The sequence below is a fragment of the Acanthaster planci genome, linkage group LG04 (assembly GCF_054643075.1).
Source record: "Acanthaster planci isolate LZ-2023a linkage group LG04, COTS_SCS, whole genome shotgun sequence".
NCBI lineage: Eukaryota > Metazoa > Echinodermata > Asteroidea > Valvatida > Acanthasteridae > Acanthaster > Acanthaster planci.
The window spans coordinates 22403962-22424059 of NC_141780.1; the positions used below are offsets into that span (position 1 = coordinate 22403962).

Below are 20098 nucleotides of genomic sequence, written 5' to 3' on the forward strand. Positions count from 1 at the left end.
TGATGAAGCTTTGCTGAATGAGAAATTATCCCTTTGTGCTAGCAAAAATGCCCGAAGGGATATATGTAATTGTAATGATAATAAGTTGTCACTTTTCAGATGTACTTTGCATTGGGGAGATGTTAATTTGAATTAACGTACAGTGTATATAAACACAGTACACTCAGTGCTGTCCAAGAGCATGTGAAAAAATTCACAAGCATACTTGGGTTGGACTTGAACCCACAACCTCCTGCTTATTAGTGCAGATGTTGCTTTGCAGTGCAGGTGTTGCTTTGCAGTGCAGGTGTTGCTTTGCAGTGCAGGTGTTGCTTTGCAGTGCAGGTGTTGCTTTGCAGTGCTGGTGTTGCTTTGCAGTGCAGGTGTTGCTTTGCAGTGCAGGTGTTGCTTTGCAGTGCAGGTGTTGCTTTGCAGTGCAGGTGTTGCTTTGCAGTGCAGGTGTTGCTTTGTAGTGCAGGTGTTGCTTTGCAGTGCAGGTGTTGCTTTGCAGTGCAGGTGTTGCTTTGCAGTGCAGGTGTTGCTTTGCAGTGCAGGTGTTGCTTTGCAGTGCAGGTGTTGCTTTGCAGTGCAGGTGTTGCTTTGCAGTGCAGGTGTTGCTTTGCAGTGCAGGTGTTGCTTTGCAGTGCAGGTGTTACTTTGCAGTACAGATGTTACTTCGCAGTGCAGGTGTTGCTTTGCAGTGCAGGTGTTACTTTGCAGTGCAGATGTTACTTTGTAGTGCAGGTGTTGCTTTGTTATTAACTGCTTTAGTGATTCTGTTGTCCAAAACTTTGATGTAAAACTGAATATTCAAATATTTAACACACTTTTAGGTCAATATTCACATGTGCAATTTTTAAACCTGACTTTAGCCAATTTTTTGTGGCTGTTGTAAAGGTTTACCGTAAGAAATACGTATATACCACTAAAATGTACTTACGAATTACTGCGAAAATTGGTACTTAAAACTCGTCAGCTCCAATGTTTCTCATGAGTTATGAGGAGAGAATTAATAAGGCATGAGGCATGTCATTCACTTCATACATCAGGGATCACAGTGCCCCCTGTTGTTGGTCCGGCCACATTATCAAAGTATGAATGTGAGGCCTAAAGAGTAACCCAGTTTACTGAATGTCGGTGTAAGTTGAAATGTCTATGGGAAAAAGGTATTACAATTGAAAATCTTGTTGTTTTACATGTACACTGTATGTAGGTGCGGAGTGAACTACAATGTGCATGATCTTCTCGCCTTGACCAGCAACATTGTAGATCAAATGAGATCCACATATATCAAGTCAAGTGCCCAAATCACTATAGGCCCACCTTGCCCCTTGCAGCCCTACTACTGCAAAGTCAGGGCCGGGGAACCAGAGAAGACGCATGTGATAGATATTGCCAACGGCAAGGCACCAGGACCACTGTGGTGCGGTGACCAGCAAGTGGACTGCTATCCAGACGTTGACCAGTGGTTGCTCAGAGCGACCAATATCATGCAGGTAATGTTTGAGCTTGCAACGAGAATTGATCCAGGAATTTGGGCTGCAGAAGCCTTGTCTTTATGTACATGTATAACTGCTAAGTGTGTGGCAAACAGTCCTTGGTTGTTACAGGGGCTAATCAATCAGAGTGAGGGAAGCTAGTTGTGGTGTCCTTCCAGGATTTGTGATTTGTACCAGGGTCAAAAAAGGAGATGAGTGAGAAGCTGGCTGGCTGTTCATCTCTAGCAGAAATCCAAACCATGTTGATGTGCTCTTTTCCATTGTTCTGCTGACAAAATGTAACTTCATCCCTGAGCTGTGTATGGATGTTTTTTTGAGGACACTTACTCATTTTGAAATAGATCTTTTAACGGAAAGGCTAAAAATACACCTCACACGACTCTGACTTTTACAGAACACATCTGCACAAAAATTGCGTTGTCGGGACACACGTTTGATCAGTTACTTGCATTTATTTCAATGTAAATGATACTGTGCATGTATTCTTCCGTATTTTTGCCTTCAAAACAAAAACAAAAATGTTTATGATGCTGCTAGTTGAGGTCATGAAAAGTTTGAACACTATTTCTAAGAAATACTTGAATGATTTGTTAATGAGAAGTTTTGTATACAGTATACTACCAGAGGAAATCCCTTTCTTACATTGATTCCATTCCATAATTTAACAAAAACAAACAGACCCTAAGTTTAACCCTAACCCCCCAAGGGTTGCTGGCCCTAACCTTCCCCATTCACACAAAGATAAACACCCACATGGGACTTTGTGCACAGAGGCTGTTGGACTTTGTTTTTCTGTGGTATGCCAAACCCAATGCAAAAGCCAGCTGTTACGGGCCTACCAGACCTATCCCCACAGAATGAAACACTTTACTACTGTTTAATTCTGTGTGGTTGGGGAAGGTTAGGGTTAACATGTAAAATTGCCCGATTTCTGCAATACTTTAGTGATCTGAAACTTGTGTTGAAAACATCCGAGTTCTATTCTGTTTAGATTTGTTCTTCTTGTCCATTGATCAGAACTTGAATTTGAATGCTTGGGGGAGAAGGACCGAACACCAAAGGGTTTTGTGTTCATGTGTATGCAAGGAAACCCTAACATGAACATGTACACATGTTCATGACTTCTTGACATACACAGTCTTAGATGCTCAGGAAAAGACGAAGTTGAAGTTAGGATTTAGGTATTTTCTTTTTGTTTACAAACAAGGACATTTGTGTCAGTTGTAATGTGACAAGTCTGCCTCGTTGGAGCCAAAATAGTGGAACCGGCACATTACATATCCTGACTTTGTTTATGGTTCCAACTTTTGTTTTCCCTGAATTGTGACATCCTATTACATGTAGGTGTGTGTGCACACACTTGTCCTACTTTGTTGTACTTTACATGTACATGTACATTGGTTGTATTGGGGTTTGCTGTATAAGGAAGTAATGAATGAGCAATCAGTAGGATCCCGTACATGCCCATGTTGAATGCACAAATCAGCAATTTGTGGGCACATTCTCAAAAGAGATTTCAGAGGGGTGTTCCCTTATGGCGTAAAAACAAAGGAAGATTTGTGCATCCTGTCAGCAACTTCAAGGGTGTGAAAAGTCTAGTGCCCTTTTTGTCAAAATGAATTTTATGTTGTTTTTTATTGCTGGCTGCTTAGTTCTTGCGTCAAGTCGAAAGCCCACGTGGCACATGTGTGACTTTCGTGTCTTCTTAGACACACATAATCAAAGAGCATTATATGAGCTGACGAAGGAGCACATCGGCATCTTATATCACCGACAACCCTAATTTTTGTAACCTGCAATATACATGGAACAGTCTGAACTTTTACATCGTTTTGTTTTTAACGCTTAATATGCTGATTTAACACACTTCCTTTTGTCACACAGTTGTCTTCATCTCCCAGCAATTGTCCCTCACCGGTCAGTCTATGCACTCACATTAAGAAGTTGCCCCCAGCACTGTTTGTCTGGCTCTGCAATCGACTGAATGCGCCCCCTGTAGGCAGAGATTGGCAAGGCCTAGCAGGTGAGGCAAAAATACTGTACGGGCATTGCGCATCTGTATGCATTTGCCTTAGGTGTTGTGGACATTTTGTATGCCTAAGGTGTCAAGTTAGCACAACAAGGTTTCAAGTATTGAGTCATGACATTTGTTAGATGGCCTGGCATTTTGACCTGAGCAGTCTCCTCACTGAGGTCAAGAATTAGGAATAAGAACAAATGAAGTGTGAAAAAAATACTTCCAGGTACTTGTAGTTATAGGTATTAATCAATTATTTTTATGAAAACTTCTTGTTTTAAAATGGAAGTTTCCCTCTTTGCTTGAAAACCTTCCAGGTGTGTTGGGGTACAATCTAGGGGATGTTACTGTGTTTAAGATCCATCGTCAAAGTGTCTCTGATCCTTGTTACTCTCTTCTCCTGGACTGGGGTCGTCATGCCAACGCCACCCTAGGTGAGCTGGTCCATCTCCTGCGAGAAAAGCCAATGGAGAGGTTGGATATTCTGACAGACATGATGGAGAAATGGCTGATTGTACAGTGAGGAGATTCCTCGCAGGAAGCCTGGAGATAAGAAATCTTTCCTTTAATGGCTTATGACGCAAATGATGATTTCTCAATTCAGTGGTCCAGATGTGGAGGAAATTTCCATTGCAGAACACGGTGGGAACTTAGTGGCCTGTTTTGTAGACTGTGGATTCGCCAGTGAGAAACTTAAGAGATGGGAACATTTGCCTTGAAGGACATCGTAGAAAAAGGAGCAGAAATCTTGATACCTCCTGTATCAGAACAGATGTGAACATCCACTTTGGAAGCCAGGAACAGTTCTGCTCCACACCTTCAGAGCCTTTCCCTTGGGGAAAAATCCAAGATACTTGGACAACCTAGAAGAGCAGGATGTGGGATAAACCTGTATGGATTTCCATGCAGTACAAATCCAGTGTTTCTTACTGTTAGAGTAACCAGTAATTTCCCTGCTGGCCAGGTAGAACTTGTGAGTACTGTGTACTGATTACATGTACCACTATGCTTATTGATGGAAGATTGTTTACTAACTTTGTTTCGTGGAGTCCTCTATCGTCTTCTTGAATACCAACATTGAATGCTGTAACTAATTGATTGATCGCTTATCTTGGATTTTCAATGCAAGTCCCAAATAACAGGTAGCTACATGTAAAGTGATAAACCAAGCAAGATGATCTGTAGGCAAATCAAGTTGGCTATATTAGTTATGCATACAGTGGCAGGTGCAAGAGTGTTTGGGTGCCTCTGTGGTTTTTTGCTTATGCAAATTTCATAATTCATGCGCAAAAATTTGTTGATGTCATTCTATATGTAAGCAGAAACCTCAATGTTGCTGCTATTTCTACACAGAAAGTTCTTATAGTTTTATATTTTGTTTCTGGTGAGTTATGTGTGTGTAAGAACATGGCGTTGAGCTGGTCTCGCAGTCTTTTCAGTTACCAAAGTTTGGGTTCAAAATTGGAACAAAAAATCCCTCAGCATAACAATATTCTCCCCAAATGACATCACAGCAGCAGCACATGCAGTTGTCAGGAAAAGCATGGAAAGTCTGAAATGTTTGAAAAGGAAAAAGCACTTTCCAAAACAGTTTCCGGAAAAGGGGATGTTAGTTTATCTGTTCATTCAAGAGAGGTGGAAAGTTGCAGAAAATGTGTTTCAGAAAAATCCAGTTAATTTTCATACACATCCCCAAGGGGTAAGGGTGTACTTCCAAGCCAAATCTACAGCATACAGTTGGTTACTTTCCAAAATGGAGTAAATATTTTCATGTGAAATGCGACAAGTTTATCTCTTTAGTCATTAGGTTTATACCTTGCTGTTTGGACATTGGGACAATATCGGTATACATGTAATGCTTGCGTGTGATGTTGTTATTCAAATGCTTATTGTTGATTGCTTTTGGACTGATTTTCTATGTACAAAAAAGCTGAGTGCATATAGTATACCATAAATGTGCTTATCTTACACGAGTTTCATGTAATTGCTTGTTGTTGCATCCTTGTAGAGACATAAGCATGTCTCTAGAAGGGAAAAAAGTGGTCATTGGTTGAGTGGACAACTTCTGTGGTGTGTTTTGCAGCTAGTCTAAAAGACAGAGAATCAATTTGCAAAAGGGCATTTTGAAGACATCTGGGTATGGGGCATTATCAGAGGTTGCAGTAATTCTGTAAAGATCACACTAATAAAATCCTGTAGTTTCATGGATTTCCTTGTTTTGTGTATTACCTAGAAATTCAGAAGAAAAGAAAATATGGCTAATGTTTCCATAAAATGTAATCATATCAAGCAAGGCTCCCTGCTGGTGGACACGAGATAGATGCACTGTGACAAACCTGTGCAAGGATTTCTACTTTTTTCAATTCAGTTCATATTTCAACAGGAAAAGTCTTTGTATATGTACATATACTTTTGATACTGTTTCTTTCCACTAATTAAAAAAAAACAGGCATAGAAACATCAGAATCATTTTTCCTTTAAGTGTACTTCAGACAGACTTCCACTTCTGGTATTTTTTCCTTCTGAGGGGGGAGTAGTGTTGTTCTGTATACCATGCAAATTGAAATTTTGATTGTAAAAGAAAAATTATCCTTTTTAATTTTGAAATTTTGTAAAGTTCCACAAGAAATTCCATGCACGACTAAAGGCAATTGACAATGAAAACGATCAATCAACCGGTGTCATTTTCTCACAAAATGAAGTTTTAGCTATTTATATGAGCATGCGATAGCTAAATAACTTTTGGTAAGAAAATAGTGTTTGTTACATTTGACATGGTCTTTTCAGCATGGACTTTGTTATCTCAGTAGAGTTGACAACGTACATGTATAGAAACCATGGAAAATGCCACATGGAATGATGTGAACAAGTTACTCGTACCCTGACTCAAGCAAGAAAGTATATCAGTCTGGAAAAACCCAGCTCCCATATTTCCATTTTTTTTCCAGTGAAAGAGCTTTTAAAAAATTCATGTGGAGTTGGATAGGAGGAAGTAGACATTTCTGGTTGAACGGGAAGTTGTGTGCCAGGATTTCAATGTTAGTGGCTCCGCAGGGGATACTTATTTAGGTCACAGGTCAGAGGTCAGTACTTATAACCTTTTCCAAGGACATGTACTATTCATGATCAAATGCTAACAAAAGCAGGTTTAGGTGAAGCCAACCAGATCGGGTAATGAAGTGAAACCAGATTTGGATCTCAAGTGACTGGTACCTACATATGCACAGATGTTCATTAAATCAGCTTATCACTCTGACTCATGGCAAGTTGCCAGCTTCAGCTGAACCACCCAGCATTTACAAAAATCTTCACTTAGAATGCTTTGAGGTGCTGGGATCTCATAAATGATGTAAAATCAGTGTTATTTCACAGCTTTTCAGTTTTCCAGACGATGATTGTACAGTCACACAATGTAGAAAGTTGAGGCTAACTCTTGTAGTTTCCCTTCAAACCAAGCACCACAGGTGATACCAAAAATTGCATCCATATACAGTATGTGTAGCCATGGTTACTCTGCATCATTAATGGAAAAACCAATGACTTGTGGCTGGAGTACCTCACGGACATAGCCACAGCTATTGTCTTGTTCAAACATTCCAACAGGGCATTTCAATTGTGAGGCAATGTATCAAGAGCCTTAGTGTATCTAAATATAGATTTATTGAGGTACAATTTTTTTGTTGTTTTGTAATCATGTTGAGAGTGACAGTCTTGTATGAAGTACTTGACAATGCAGTCCTGAGAATACGGTCATACGGTATGCCTATTTATATCTTTTGTGGAGGAATTTCTACATTAATTTGGTTGTATCACAAGTGCCTCGATTTGCTCATGTTCACTTTGGCACTTTGACCCCCAAGTTATGGTTAGCCCAAACTCCTTATGCAAATTTTTCTCACAAGAAACTTTCCTGATTCCTCTGAAATACAGCCCAATGTAAAGTAACACAATGACTGAGCTCTTCCTCCATCTTCCAGAAACCCTTCCAAACCATTTTGAAGGATTTGGGAAGGTTAGGAATCACTTATGTGACAAACTCGTCAAGTCTTCCTAACGTTCCTAACTGTAATGTAATATTCAAAAATTCACCAGAACCTCTTCTGACTTGTTGCACCTGTTCTATCCAATACCATTTATTTGTAATCTTCAAGTGCCTACAACACCTAGGAAAATTCCCTCTACCTCGTACAGTTTATACTCATCCCCAACAGTTTTTAAATCAAGCGATACCTAATTTATATTTGTAATATAGAAAAGAATTATTCTTATTGATACAAGTGAATAGTAAAACCAATTAAATTGAGATGATTTTGTAGAATAACATATTTACAACTACAGCATGTTGCTGCTGTAATGGCTTGTTGTACAAGGCCACTTTCTCCAAGGTCAGAACTGAATATTTACACAAATAATGTTTTATTTAAACATGCAAGTGTTATTGGCACTGCCTTTATAAATATTACTGTGTAATGTGTATACTTAGTAGGAAGGAAAGAACACTTAGCACTTCATATTTCAAAATGTACAAATAAATTGATCCCAAAATGGATTTCAGTCATCCCATTTCACTCCGTGGGTAAAAAGGAAGTTCTTATCAAAAATTTTAATATGAACACTTTAATGCATACACGTATCATTGTAGATAATAAAAAAATGATTGTCGAGACAAAAGTGATGCTGTGAAAAGGTGTTTATTTTGAATTAAAACAGGAATGTCAACATTTATGGCCCTATATTAAAATGGAGTCGTATTTTAATTGACAGAAAAGGGTTGGCCAACACCTCTAGTACTTTTTGTAGAAATCAATTCGTTTATGCATGTACATTAAACCTACAAGTAATAAATGCATCTATGGTGGCAATTTACTTTAACTACATGGAAGTCACATTCTGGAACAATAATCAGCATAGCATCCTACCAGTTCAAGGAGCTAAATATTTTACTACAAATTTTGTGGCGAGCTTTAAAAAAATTAGTCATTCTGGGAGGTTTTTTTGTTCGACATGTAGTCCTACAAGTGAAAATTGAATGTCTTGAATAAATACACATGAATATCAGGAAACCTATGATGATTAAAAATACTCCCTAGAGATAATAAAAATCAACTTTCAAAATGTAGCATCCCACTTAAATGCATATTTTCCTAACTTTCCTTCTCAATTATCAATGACCAGATGGAACTTTGGTGATCTTCCAAACCTACTCAATGGGCACAAAACCAGAATTCTTCACATCCATCACACAAAACTTCAGGAAGCAGCAAGTCCCCTGTGAAAACAAATACAGCTAGACTCTATCTTCCTCAATCCTACAAAATCTTCCTAAACCTGGTAGATTTTAAAGGATCACAGAAGTTGAGGCTTAAGTTCTAAATAATCGCTCATCTGAAAGTTACAAACTTTACAACTACTGTTTTATGACAAGTCTGTATTACTACAGATGGTTTGCTCATCCAAAAACACCATGATCTATATTTTTCTTTTCACTTAACCACTTTCATGAGAAATTTCACTGAAACCACTTACAGCAGTGTAACATCAGGATCATTTTCCACCATCAAGTCGTACGCCGATCGGTGCATTGCTGAACCGTCGCCCGATGCGGCCCCAAGCGAGTTGAGACTCGTCCTGTCTTCATTCAGACTGTCCATGCTGGTGCTTCGCAGGCTACTGCCCGTCCGGCTACCAGACTCGCTGTTCCTTCTCAACATCTTCTTGAAGAACTTGGACACTGGCGAGGTCTGGGCCACGGGAATGTTGGGGCAGAGTGGAGGCTTGGATCTCTTGCCAGTCAACTCCTGATGGATCTGGGAGTTGACCAGTGGTTTCATGATGGGTAACTGCTTGGACGGTGTAGACGGCCTGTAATTAGCCAGACGAATCTCCTGCTCAATGTTATTGTACGGTGAGCTTAAGATGTTCAGGTTGTCTCTGATGTACCTGTTCATTTGGGGTGTGTTCAGTCCATTGGTGGCATTTCTGTCAGGTTTGGGACTACCAACTGGTGTTCTATATTCCTCGGCGTTGTCATTCACGTGGAATATGTCCTTGACATGGTCCTTGGTAGACGTGTGGGTGCGCTTTCCTGAGATGTTATTCATGATCTTGCTGTCATCCTGACCAGCTTTGTCCTCTTGATTGGCCATGTTGAGGCGGATGGTTCCCATATCAAACTTAGACCCTTCCCTTGGTGTGTTCTCTGTGCTTGAGCCACCAGAGCTGTCCAGATCTCTGGTGTCGTTGAGGATCCTGACAAACCTACCAGAAGGATCAGGGGAGATGCCTCTGAGATCACCATCAGGGGTAGGCAGGCGGTTGTGTAGTGTACATCCCTGGTTCTTCCTGTTAACTATCAGGGCTGGATGATTGTCAGGGGGTAGAGGGGTTGAGGTGGACACAGGTGGAGTGGCCTGTAATTCCTAAAGAAACAAAAATGGTTAGGGATACTTGTTTGTAAAGAAAATTATTATAGCCAACCTTTTTTTGGGGGGGGGAATGCTCGGCCCTAATTTCAAAGAGCATATTGTGAAGTGATGGAAAAAGCATAAATTGCTTTTTAGAATCTGGAAAGCTAAGGTTTATGAGTACAATCAGAACAATGTACGTGCATGTACCGTAAGCCACTTCACTATGATACCAACAGTGTGTGGACCCTTTGGGTACATTTTCACTGACACTGACTGTGCATACAGGTATCCTAGACTGCATCATAGGCTGTTAAGCTGTCAGGACGCCTGGTGTCCTGAAAGTTCTGCTGATGGAAACTGGTCTCCAGTTAATGACAAATATTCCAATGAAACTGTTTTGTTGGTGTGGTGAAGTTCGCTCTCACTTTTGCTTGAAGTGTGAACAGACCCTGAACCGTTCAATTAGACTGCAGAGAACATACTAAACTCTAGCAAGCCGGCCTTGATGGATTCAACAAGCTTGTCACAGTATACTTCTTGGGGGGGGGCTGTTGCTAGATTCAGAAGAGCAAAAAGCCAATCAATCATTGAAGTGTTTGGTCATGTCGTCTTACCAGCTCAAACTCAGCAAAGTTAGCAGCTAGTCTTCCTGTTTGCTTGGGAGACTGTGTGAGAGATGGATGGCTAGGAGGTTTGCTCTCCTCTGGAATGAAGAATAACACAAAGTGAATATACCTTTCTTTCCTTGAAGATGTTATTTAATTCCTACCTACATGGTTTCACAAGATTAGCGTGCAGCCGTATTATATCGCTCATCTCTGGAGCGCTTTTGTTCCCGGTGCTCGCACTGAATGACACAAACAGTGGTATAATCTTTCAAACCCATGACGGATTTCTTCCTCTATTGACAATTCCCAGCAGCTCGGTCTTTTGTTACACGGCCCAAGCTCTTTTGTCCAATTTCGGGAACCCAAGCTATGCGTACAAAACCCAAAGTACCTGAAAATGGGCTCCACAGCGGGAAGTGGTTAAGGATTTCTGGCCTCGGTATGTATAAACTTCATCACTGCCGCCACCCCCTGAAAATGCAACCTTCAAAACAGCCATCCCCATACCTTGGAAAATCTACTGTACTCATATTATTATTCCTGTGCACCCTTGCTGTGTTTGCTAAATATCATGCTTAGAAGAACCATCTTGATGAAGGATTTCACGTCCATCCTTACCTGGTCTCGGACTGACGAGGGCAGCGTCTGCAGTCTGGCTACGTCTATGTTTCACCTTACCCTTCTGGCTCTCGGAAGATTTCTTGGGACCTGAATGAAACATGACAAGTGATGAAACCTGATTGCCAAAATGACAGTTTTTTGCCTTTGATGCTTCAGGAATCATCACTTTCTAACCTGTCCTAAATCAAGTTCTTCTTGGGAGTATGAGTTTACGATTGGATATCTCCATCAATTAACCTATTTCGGCCACACTTTTCAAAAGGTATGACAGGTTTGCAAAGCTCATTCATTTTCTAGATGAGGCATTTTTCACCCTTGAAGTGAATAAGCCATAAACACTTCAGATTTTTTAGCAACTAAATATTAAACTTGTTAGCCGCATTTGGCTGTGACTGGCATTTCAGTTTCTTGCTATTTTTGCCTGCTGTCCAACAAAGTTCCTGTAGTTTGTCTGGCGTAAGAGATGTTTTCATATTATAATATCTGCAGTCTGATAGCCTGAAAAAGACAACTCACCTGGTTTGACATGAAGCACTACTACATTGGAAGCTGTGACCAGGCTAACAATCTGTTCATGAGTTAAACCTTCAACACTGACTCCATTCACCTGCAATCAAACATGTTACAGTTAGTCACTAATAGCAAGAATGTCATTGATTTGCTAATGTAAGAATGTGTGAACGTTACATTTGTGTCAATTTTAAAATACGAGGATTTTCAACGATGAGTACACCGAAAGTTTTGTTGCCAAAGGGTATAAAATCACACAAATGTAATAGAAAAGTGAACATTGCCTTGGCCATTTTGTTGTTGAATTGGTAACACTTTAGTCAGCCTATAAGTGTTCAAGGTGGTTTTTCCAAGTTTTGAGTTGGGCAGAGCAGACGTCGAGCAACAAAACAGGAATTTTTCATCAAAATGGCAGCCCATTTTTTCAAATGGAGAGGAATCTTCACTTCATCCCCAAAGAAAAGTTGAAGTACCACTTCTAATGTGATGGTGCTTTCAAATCCTTCAAAATGGCCATATATCTCAAGGGGAGACTTCTCTCTCTCCCAACCCCCCCCCACAGATATCCCCGCCCCTTCCTAGATACACCTCTGAGTGTTCAGTGCAAATAATGGGACTACTCCTAAATGACTGTCTTCTCTCCGTAAGGCCTGTTGGACTGAGTTGAAAACTGCGCTCAACTGAACTCAAGGCAGTGTACTACGCTACTGCAATCTTTCTTGGAGCCAAAATAAAAACACAACAAAAGCCATCTCAGTACAACTGACATTACAATTCTTAATAAAGATGGCTATTCAGCGTTGAATCATTTGCACACTTATTTAACTCCAAGTGGTGATTCCTCCGAGTACAATTCTTTCCGTTTCAAGCAATGGGACTCTCTTCTTTCAACTCAAGACAAATAATCTCCAGGTCATTTGAGCCTACCTTAGTGATGTACAGTCCCTTCTTCAACCCAGCCCTATAAGCAGGAGACATGGGGTCTACATTGGCTACCGTCACATCCAGTTCATAGTCCACACCACTGTATGGTTCAAAAACAATCAATCAGTGAACAATAAAGTGGGTGTTAAGAGCACAAGTAACAATTGATTGAGGCTGTCTGCTACGTCAGAAAAGAAGAGTCAAAGAAACTTCAGATAATATTTGTGAAATTTTTACTATTTGGACTTTTCCACCTGGCTGTTTCAGATCCCTTAAATCCTATATCTATTAGTGTGTTTCGACCATTGATAATCCCAAATTAGCAAGCCATGAAAGATCACAGATAATTTCTGAGGACCTAATTTGTGACACTTCCCAGGGTTACAAGTGCTTCTGGTAAAAAAAATACAGAGACTGACATTGGCAAAAGACACTACAAACATCTACCAAAAGAAACCCAGTGCACTCACAATGAGGGTCCGTGGTTAGTGCACCTTACTTCTTTGGTTAGATGTTCATAGTGAGACGATCTGATTAGGACATGTGACATACCCTCTGATGCTACACCCTAACCATCCATCCTCATCAGCAATGATGGTCACTCGCTTCACCTTTGACCCATCAGCCTCATCTTGGTTGTTGTTATGGCTACTGTTGCCATGCTTACTGTTGCTTGTAGCACTCTTGACAGATTGATGGCTGCTACTTGATCTAGCACTACTGACCTCACTCCTGGTTTTAAACAAAGAACTCGTAAATTGAAGTATTACCTAATTCACAGTTGTATGTTTCTCTATAGTTTCTAAATCTTTATTTTGGTAGGTTTCAATTTGGAGGCATTCCTTGAGGAGATCTTGCATATAAAAATCTTTTTCTTCAGATTTAGCTTTAAAGATTTTCAAAGTTTAGTTTAACATTTTTGTAAAATCTATACTTTTAGCACGAGGCTTTCGGTCCAACTGTCATGTATATGTTTAGCTTTAAGATTTGTTAAGCTTTATAGAAAGTTTTTGAATGGTCAAGTCATATCACTCTTTACCTAGGTGTTCCATCTGGTGTTGATCCTGGCATTGTGCCAACTGGTGCCACATACAAGGTCAGTCGGCGTGCAGACTTGAGTGCCACAACAGCCTGGGCATGGGTGATGCTTTTGAAGGGTGTGTCGTTGACCTTCAAAATCCGCTCACCAGCCTTCAGTCCCTGTGTGGTGTGAAACACAAGAAATGATCAAGAAAACTTCCACATGTTGGAGATGGAGAACACAAAAATTGAAACTGATCTTGTGTCAACTTTGTGTGTCACTTTTTTGAAAGCACTTTCAATTCCAGAGATTTAGTTTCTCATTTTCATTACGAAACCTTCCCTGTTGCTCTGGACAACTTTGTGTGTCACTTCTTTGGGGATCATTTTAGTACCACTGTTTGCTGCTTAAGATAAGATAGGAGTCTGTGTAAAGATGCATGTACAGTCGATCCTCGTTATTAGGAAATCCATGGGATGAAGAATCGTTCGTTGTATCCGAAATTTGTTGAAGATGGAACGCAGTGCAATGGCTTCGGTGTATTAAATGAATAGGTTCAATTGTGCACAATACCATGAACAATGTACTGTACATGCATACCCGTGAACATGGTTGATGTTACATCAAAAAGATATCTCGGTTAGGATTGATCAAGTATATTGTGATGTGTTTAGTAACTTCACTGTCATATGACAATAGGTTTAATGTGCAAATGAGATTAAAAAACAACATGTGGGAAAGCATCGATCCAAGGATTTTTAAAAGACTTTTGATCACCATGGATGATGACGAAGCTATTAGTAACTAACCTGCATGCACATGTAAGCCTGTGTGTACCTACAAGAATATGAAGACTCACCAACTGGAAACCCCATCCACGTGAGTAGACTTTTGATTTTTGACACTAGCTGTATGACACGATTGATAAATAGTCCAAGTTCACTCGCCCACTGTGGCGCGGCCGCATGCATGCAAGATGGTCGCAGAAGAAGCATGACGTCATGAAGGAACATTGCGATTGGATAGCTGTGTCTTGCAAATGTACGTCATGAAAACACACAGTCTCATTGGCGGGTACGCTACATCTTCTTGCAGAAGTATGAATAATTCAGTGTGGGCGATTGTTGGGCTCTTGAGATGCGAGAATAGTCAAGCCAACTTATTTTGGGGCATATTTTTATTGGAATTGGGAAGAGAATTTTTGTTTTGGCATTTATGTAATCAGTGTAAAAATTATTGATTTTTTAATCGTCCACTACACTTGTCATGACAACAGGAAACTGGCAAACGATGTCTGTATATCACGTTGTAAGTGTGGGTGATGCACCTGGCCGGGGCGGGTGATAAGCCTTGTGCTGCGGCTGGAAATTTTGTGGAAAGACACTCGCTTCGAGTACGAGCAGAGAACCTGCAGTGTTTCTTCAACTTGCAACTATAGAGCTGCATTCGTATACAATGTAGTGGAACATACAACCTTTTTTGGGCAGGAACTGTACATTGACTGGTTACCACATTTCCACCATGCCTTCGTTGCCAACGGTTCGGCCCGGCGGGAACAAGTGTGGTGCTCTACGCACGTTTTTCCACCACCGCGATTTGCAAACGCTCGTTATAAATGGGTCCTCAACAATGATTTTTCAGGCAACAGAGTCATGATAACCTTTCATTGTAACAGGAATTTCGTACAATGCAGTTTTGCTGTAACAGATTTTCTCCCCATAGAAATGTGCACATTTTCGCCGGGATCACAGATTAGTGTTTCTTATAACCGGACTTTCATTATGGCAGATTTCGTAATAACGAGAGTCGACTGAACATGTGAATAAAACGGGTTCATTGTTTTACAAAAAAAGTGTTATTCTTTACATGTCTGTCAGCTTGTCCACCAGGATCAACCGTGGAGACATAGATTCCAGCATTCAAGTCTTTGCCACCTCGGATACTGAAGCCAAGAGTCTCGTTCTCACGATGTGTCAACTTGACCTTCCTGATCTGAATGGGTTGGGAGGAGGTAGCAGAGGACGATGATGTCTTGGGTGTGGTCTTCTCCTCACTGCCTTGATGCTGCTCACTGCTGGAGTTGAGGGCAAGAGGCGGGACCTTGAAAAAGAAGGAGGGTACATTTGAAACTATCTGGAGCACGTCAAAAAGCTTTGAATGGTCTAGAACTTTTTCCAGTTTAGGGAGTCAAGTTGGCGTGGTAGCTCTTTTCCCCCCTTCCACCTCTGCAGCTTGGGTTCGAATCCCACCCAGGTCAGCATGTGGAATGGGTTTCAGTCCCTGCCTGATTCCATAGATTTTCTCTGGAAAAATTGATCTGCGGTTTTCCTTACACCTCTAAAACTGACCATTTCTTCATTGCAAGGGTCCAGAATGATCAGCATCTGCCGGACTGTTACCATCTTTATAGATTGTTGTAAGTAAATAAATAAAATTACTAAAAATTCAAATTTTCAAGACACAAAGGAACAAAAACTTGATCTTCAATTTCAGACGTACGTATCGACTACAACATTCAAATTTCAATGTCTCAGAGAACAACTTATATGTACCTCTAATTCTTGAGAATGATTTCTCCCCAGGTCTACATGTACCTCCATTGTACGGCTCCGTTTGTGCTCCTTTCTCCCTTCTGAGGACCTGGAGCTGTCTCTACGGACCCTGATTAAGTCAGCTCTCCTGGAAGGACTGTTATTGACTGCTTTACGGACTTCTTTCTGGTGAGCAGTTAACACAGCCTTGTTTCTAGCTTCTAGGCCCATGGCTGCTCGGATCTGCTCTACAGGGAGTAGCACCTTAGAAGAGGACTTCCGCTTGATGAGTCTCCCGCTTCCATTTGGGGCAGCCTCCTTAGAAATGTCCCTACTGCCATGTGACGAGCTGATCCTATCCAGAATCTGCGGTCGGATCTGGGACTGATAGCCCTCGAAGTTCAGACAGCAAAGGTGGTCAAAATCCTCCCGTAGGTCCTCGGGAATCATTGGGAAGATGGCCTCCAGAAGGACCATCTTCTCCTGGGTGTTGAGCAGGCTTCGCAGTGTGGTGCAGAACGTTAAGACGGATTTGGTCTGTTTGAAGGCTTGGATGGCTTGCTTGAGGGCAGCGCACTCTCTCTCTTTGAGATGCCTGTGCGCTAGGGTGCGCAGGTGATGCCCAGTGCTCGTCATACTGGATGGATTCCTGACAAGTCTCAATGATCCAAAAACTTGCAGACGATTTTGAAGTCAAAAGATATTCTAAGGAATCAAAGTTAAAAAGATCAATGATTTCAAATTTTTTTTAAATGCACACATTAGGAGTGACCACAGCTTTAAAATATTGCCTGTTCATGTGATGCTGTTTCCCCCCCCCCTGCCACCCCTCAAAAAAAACAAAACCTCGAGGGGGAAAAACTGAGAACGTGGCTTCATTTGATCAACAGTCATTCAGTATGCCAACATAAACACTGAGACAGCCAAGATACTGGTGGACAATTGAATGGTGCGTTTCTGTTATGCTTTCAGCGTACAGCTACATATGGCCAAATTACGATGACAAACAATACTATTTCCATTTCTGGAATCTTGATCATTCCAAAAGAATGGTTTAATGCCAACTTCCTTAATGAAAAAAAGAAGTTCAGTAATGGTTCTTTTGAAACTTACTGGCAACCAGGTCTGCAGTGGTTGAGTAGTTACACCCCCAACAAAAATACACGTAGAAAATAACAATAACAGAAGCCTGCTAACTCTCAAAAGCTTAAAATCCCTCTTCAGCAAGAAATGCAACATTCACATCTCGATTAGCTTTTTGTATTTTGCAGTACTGAAGCCATTGTTGAAGACAGATTTCAGAAGAGTCCTATTTTTACAATTTCTCTGACTGTCCTTAGCATGTGTCGCTCATTAGCCAAACCATCTGCCACTTCTCATCAATGAAGTCTTCTGCCTTTGTTAATATTACCGTTCCTTCCCCCTTTCACCGTGTAGGCATATTGCTGGGAGTGCCACCGGTAATGGGAGCTCCATGGTAACCTTGGCAACAGATGGTATTCTGACAGCTGCTGTCTTTGTCAAACAAATTTGTTTCTACAAAGTACACAGCACAATGCGCATAACTCGATCAAGGTCCTTGGTAATAATTATGACATACATGTACCCCCGGTACCTTTAGGTTTAACAAATCTCAAAAACCTTACAAGAGGACTACGCTAGCTGTATTTCCATTGCTCATCCCAGCTGCAATGACCCTCTTTTTCCCTTAACAATTACATGTACATGGGGATGCTGTCCATTATTGCATTCTTTCCCACCAGCACAATACCCATATTTAATGATGTCTCATACAGCATAACTGACAATACGTCTGTTGACTTTTTGGAGTGTAATTTATCAATGCATTATCTGTATTGGCAGTTAGTTCAGATAGCATGGGGAGGACTCTCATCCATCTAATACAATATTGAATGTAATTGCCCGTAAGCAGGCAACCACCCAGGCTGCTAGAGCATTCAACACATACATGTAGAACGATGATAATGCTATGCCAACAACCAAGTACATGTACAGTGAATAGATAGCAAGGTGGGTCAGGGCAAGGAATCACTGCTTTTCTCTGACATACACTGTATATAAGTGAAATTGAACAAAGAAATTTAGCATGTCTTTATAAATGACAGGCAATGGATATCTGACTAAAAACAAATTCTTGATATGATTTTGCAGTTGTACATGGCGAAACGGCATCTGAAAATGTGCAGTGGGTGTTTTGGGGACTTACAAATTTTACGATGACAAAACTTCATCTCGCTCCATGCTAACATAGTCATTGTTAATTAAGACTTATTGCAATTTCAAATTTTATTTCCCTTTAAAACGTCATCCAGAGTGATGATAAACAAAAACAAAAGTGAACTATCCTGCAATTTGGTGTGGGATTAACAATAAAGGACAATATTACAACTTTCTTGGGTAGGAAAATAAAATGGTCAAGGCTCACTCTCTCAAACCTCAAATTGGGGATTTCGGTTTCTATTCACTGGGCCATGCACTCATTCATTCTGTTAAGGAAATTCAGTACAGTAATTAGATTGTACATGTAGAGTTCGACGCCGGCTGAATAAAAATATAAAAAAATTAACATGCGATGAGTTCAGGACAAAATAAACACTGTCAAATAGCATTTCAGTTGAAGTACTGACCCTACCAAATTGCCTGCTCAACATGTAGCATTTAGCATGATGATGGTACTGATCTGTGCTGAACTGCATTGGTGGTACAAATTGATTTGAATGACAGTACTGTCCCAATACAAGTTCAAGTGCTCATGATTGTACACGTTTCCTTAACTGAGGAATTAATTGGTTAAAGTACGAGTCGGCCAACGTACACGAATGATTTGATACAGCAATGAAGGTATGAGTGGACTTTTACTTCCTTCAAAACTTTGCACTCGCTGTTCACTCCATCTCTCCCACCCCACACGATCAGGCATGTCAGGCCTGATCTAGTATTGAAACTCCAGCCGTGATGTTCATGACATCTGCAAATTAAATTTCCAGATGTCATGAGCATTAAAGCTAGGCCTAGGTTACTCAGCATGACAGCACATGTACATTAGAACTCTGTTTGATGATTTCTACTAAACTTTTCTTGCCTCAATTGCGTAGGCCTACACTGTATCTTGGCAATTTTTTTAAATTTATTTTCGGTAAGAAATTTTCAGATTAATACGTTAAAAATTCAAATTTGTTTATTTTTATTCAATAACAATGAGCGAATTACTTTCCCAGCTTATTACAGACTTGATACCTGGCCTGACATGTACCTACATGTACTGTCAGTACGCATGTCAACATGATAGAGGGCCTCCTCAACGAAGCTTAAGTTACGATCTGATAAAACGCAACACAAAATCGTTCCTTTCGACAAGTAAATCGTGGCAAAGGTTTAATGCAAAGACAATTAACAGATACAAGTTTAGCTATGCTCGTAATTCCAACCATTCTGAACAGTTGTTAGTCAAAAGCAGAGCAAGAAGTGGAAAAATTTGAACATTTTTCGTACTTACTTACGTTCAACACGCTACACTTTCAGTTTCACTCGTTACTCTGTGGACGGAATGCAATTTACATCCGGGCACTTGTCTCCAGGCGCCGAAGCGTTAAAAACGGGGGCTTGATTGGCCAGTTTGTTGAGAGGCAAGATGCCATTGGTTACCAATAAGAGTTATTGAGACCAATCAATTAAAGCTCCACGCTGCCAAACTTTCTAGCTACTGTGTTACGCAATGGAGGATTTAAAAGGCGTGGTGCGAGCATAGACGTGAATCATACTTAAGAATAACTTATTAATGATCTATTAAGGGGACAAAAGTAGCACTCAAAGGCGAACACGCATAAGTGCTACAGGTCGAGACAGCGTTGTAGAAAAGTGGGTTTCGAATTAGCTACCGGTATATTAATTTTCTTTTCTTTTTTTAATTTTGAACATTTTTTATCTCAAAAATCATTAATATTCATTACAAAGGCACGC

General features: G+C 40.5%; 2 protein-coding genes across 5 annotated transcripts in view; one reads left to right on the forward strand and one right to left on the reverse strand.

Annotated features, from left to right (window-relative positions):
* The window catches only part of LOC110982973 (uncharacterized), a 29571-nt gene extending 21405 nt beyond the window's left edge, over positions 1 to 8166 (forward strand). For both annotated transcript variants that reach the window (XM_022241812.2, XM_022241807.2), the window contains 3 exons: positions 1193 to 1475; positions 3363 to 3501; positions 3813 to 8166. In XM_022241812.2, coding sequence (XP_022097504.2) covers positions 1193 to 1475; positions 3363 to 3501; positions 3813 to 4018 — 628 coding nt within the window. In that variant the 3' untranslated portion in view covers positions 4019 to 8166. The remainder of the gene's footprint in view (positions 1 to 1192; positions 1476 to 3362; positions 3502 to 3812) is intronic.
* Positions 7601 to 19890, reverse strand: LOC110982988 (uncharacterized). Of its 3 annotated transcripts, none has more exons than XM_022241841.2 (10): positions 19635 to 19890; positions 16181 to 16822; positions 15453 to 15686; positions 13605 to 13765; positions 13118 to 13297; positions 12569 to 12665; positions 11648 to 11738; positions 11129 to 11218; positions 10517 to 10605; positions 7601 to 9914 (listed from the first exon to the last, which is right to left on the reverse strand). In XM_022241841.2, the coding sequence occupies exons 2-10, from the start codon at positions 16751 to 16753 to the stop codon at positions 9018 to 9020; spliced, it is 2412 nt and encodes an 803-aa protein (XP_022097533.2). In that variant the 5' UTR covers positions 16754 to 16822; positions 19635 to 19890; the 3' UTR covers positions 7601 to 9017. The 3 variants fall into 3 exon arrangements, with proteins under 3 accessions (XP_022097533.2, XP_022097516.2, XP_022097524.2); XM_022241824.2 differs by having other exon boundaries at positions 16139 to 16822; positions 19635 to 19883; XM_022241832.2 differs by having other exon boundaries at positions 16139 to 16822; positions 19639 to 19696.
* Between the last annotated feature and the right edge of the window lie 208 nt (positions 19891 to 20098).

Excerpts from the sequence above, each read along its gene's own strand:
- LOC110982988 (XM_022241824.2), bottom strand. The coding sequence starts at position 16,753 with ATGACGAGCACTGGGCATCACCTGCGCACCCTAGCGCACAGGCATCTC. Across the intron at positions 15,687-16,138 it reads ATCATTCTCAAGAATTAGAG|GTCCCGCCTCTTGCCCTCAA; the intron begins GTACATATAAGT and ends TTCTTTTTCAAG. Across the intron at positions 12,666-13,117 it reads TTAGGGTGTAGCATCAGAGG|TGGTGTGGACTATGAACTGG; the intron begins GTATGTCACATG and ends TGAACCATACAG.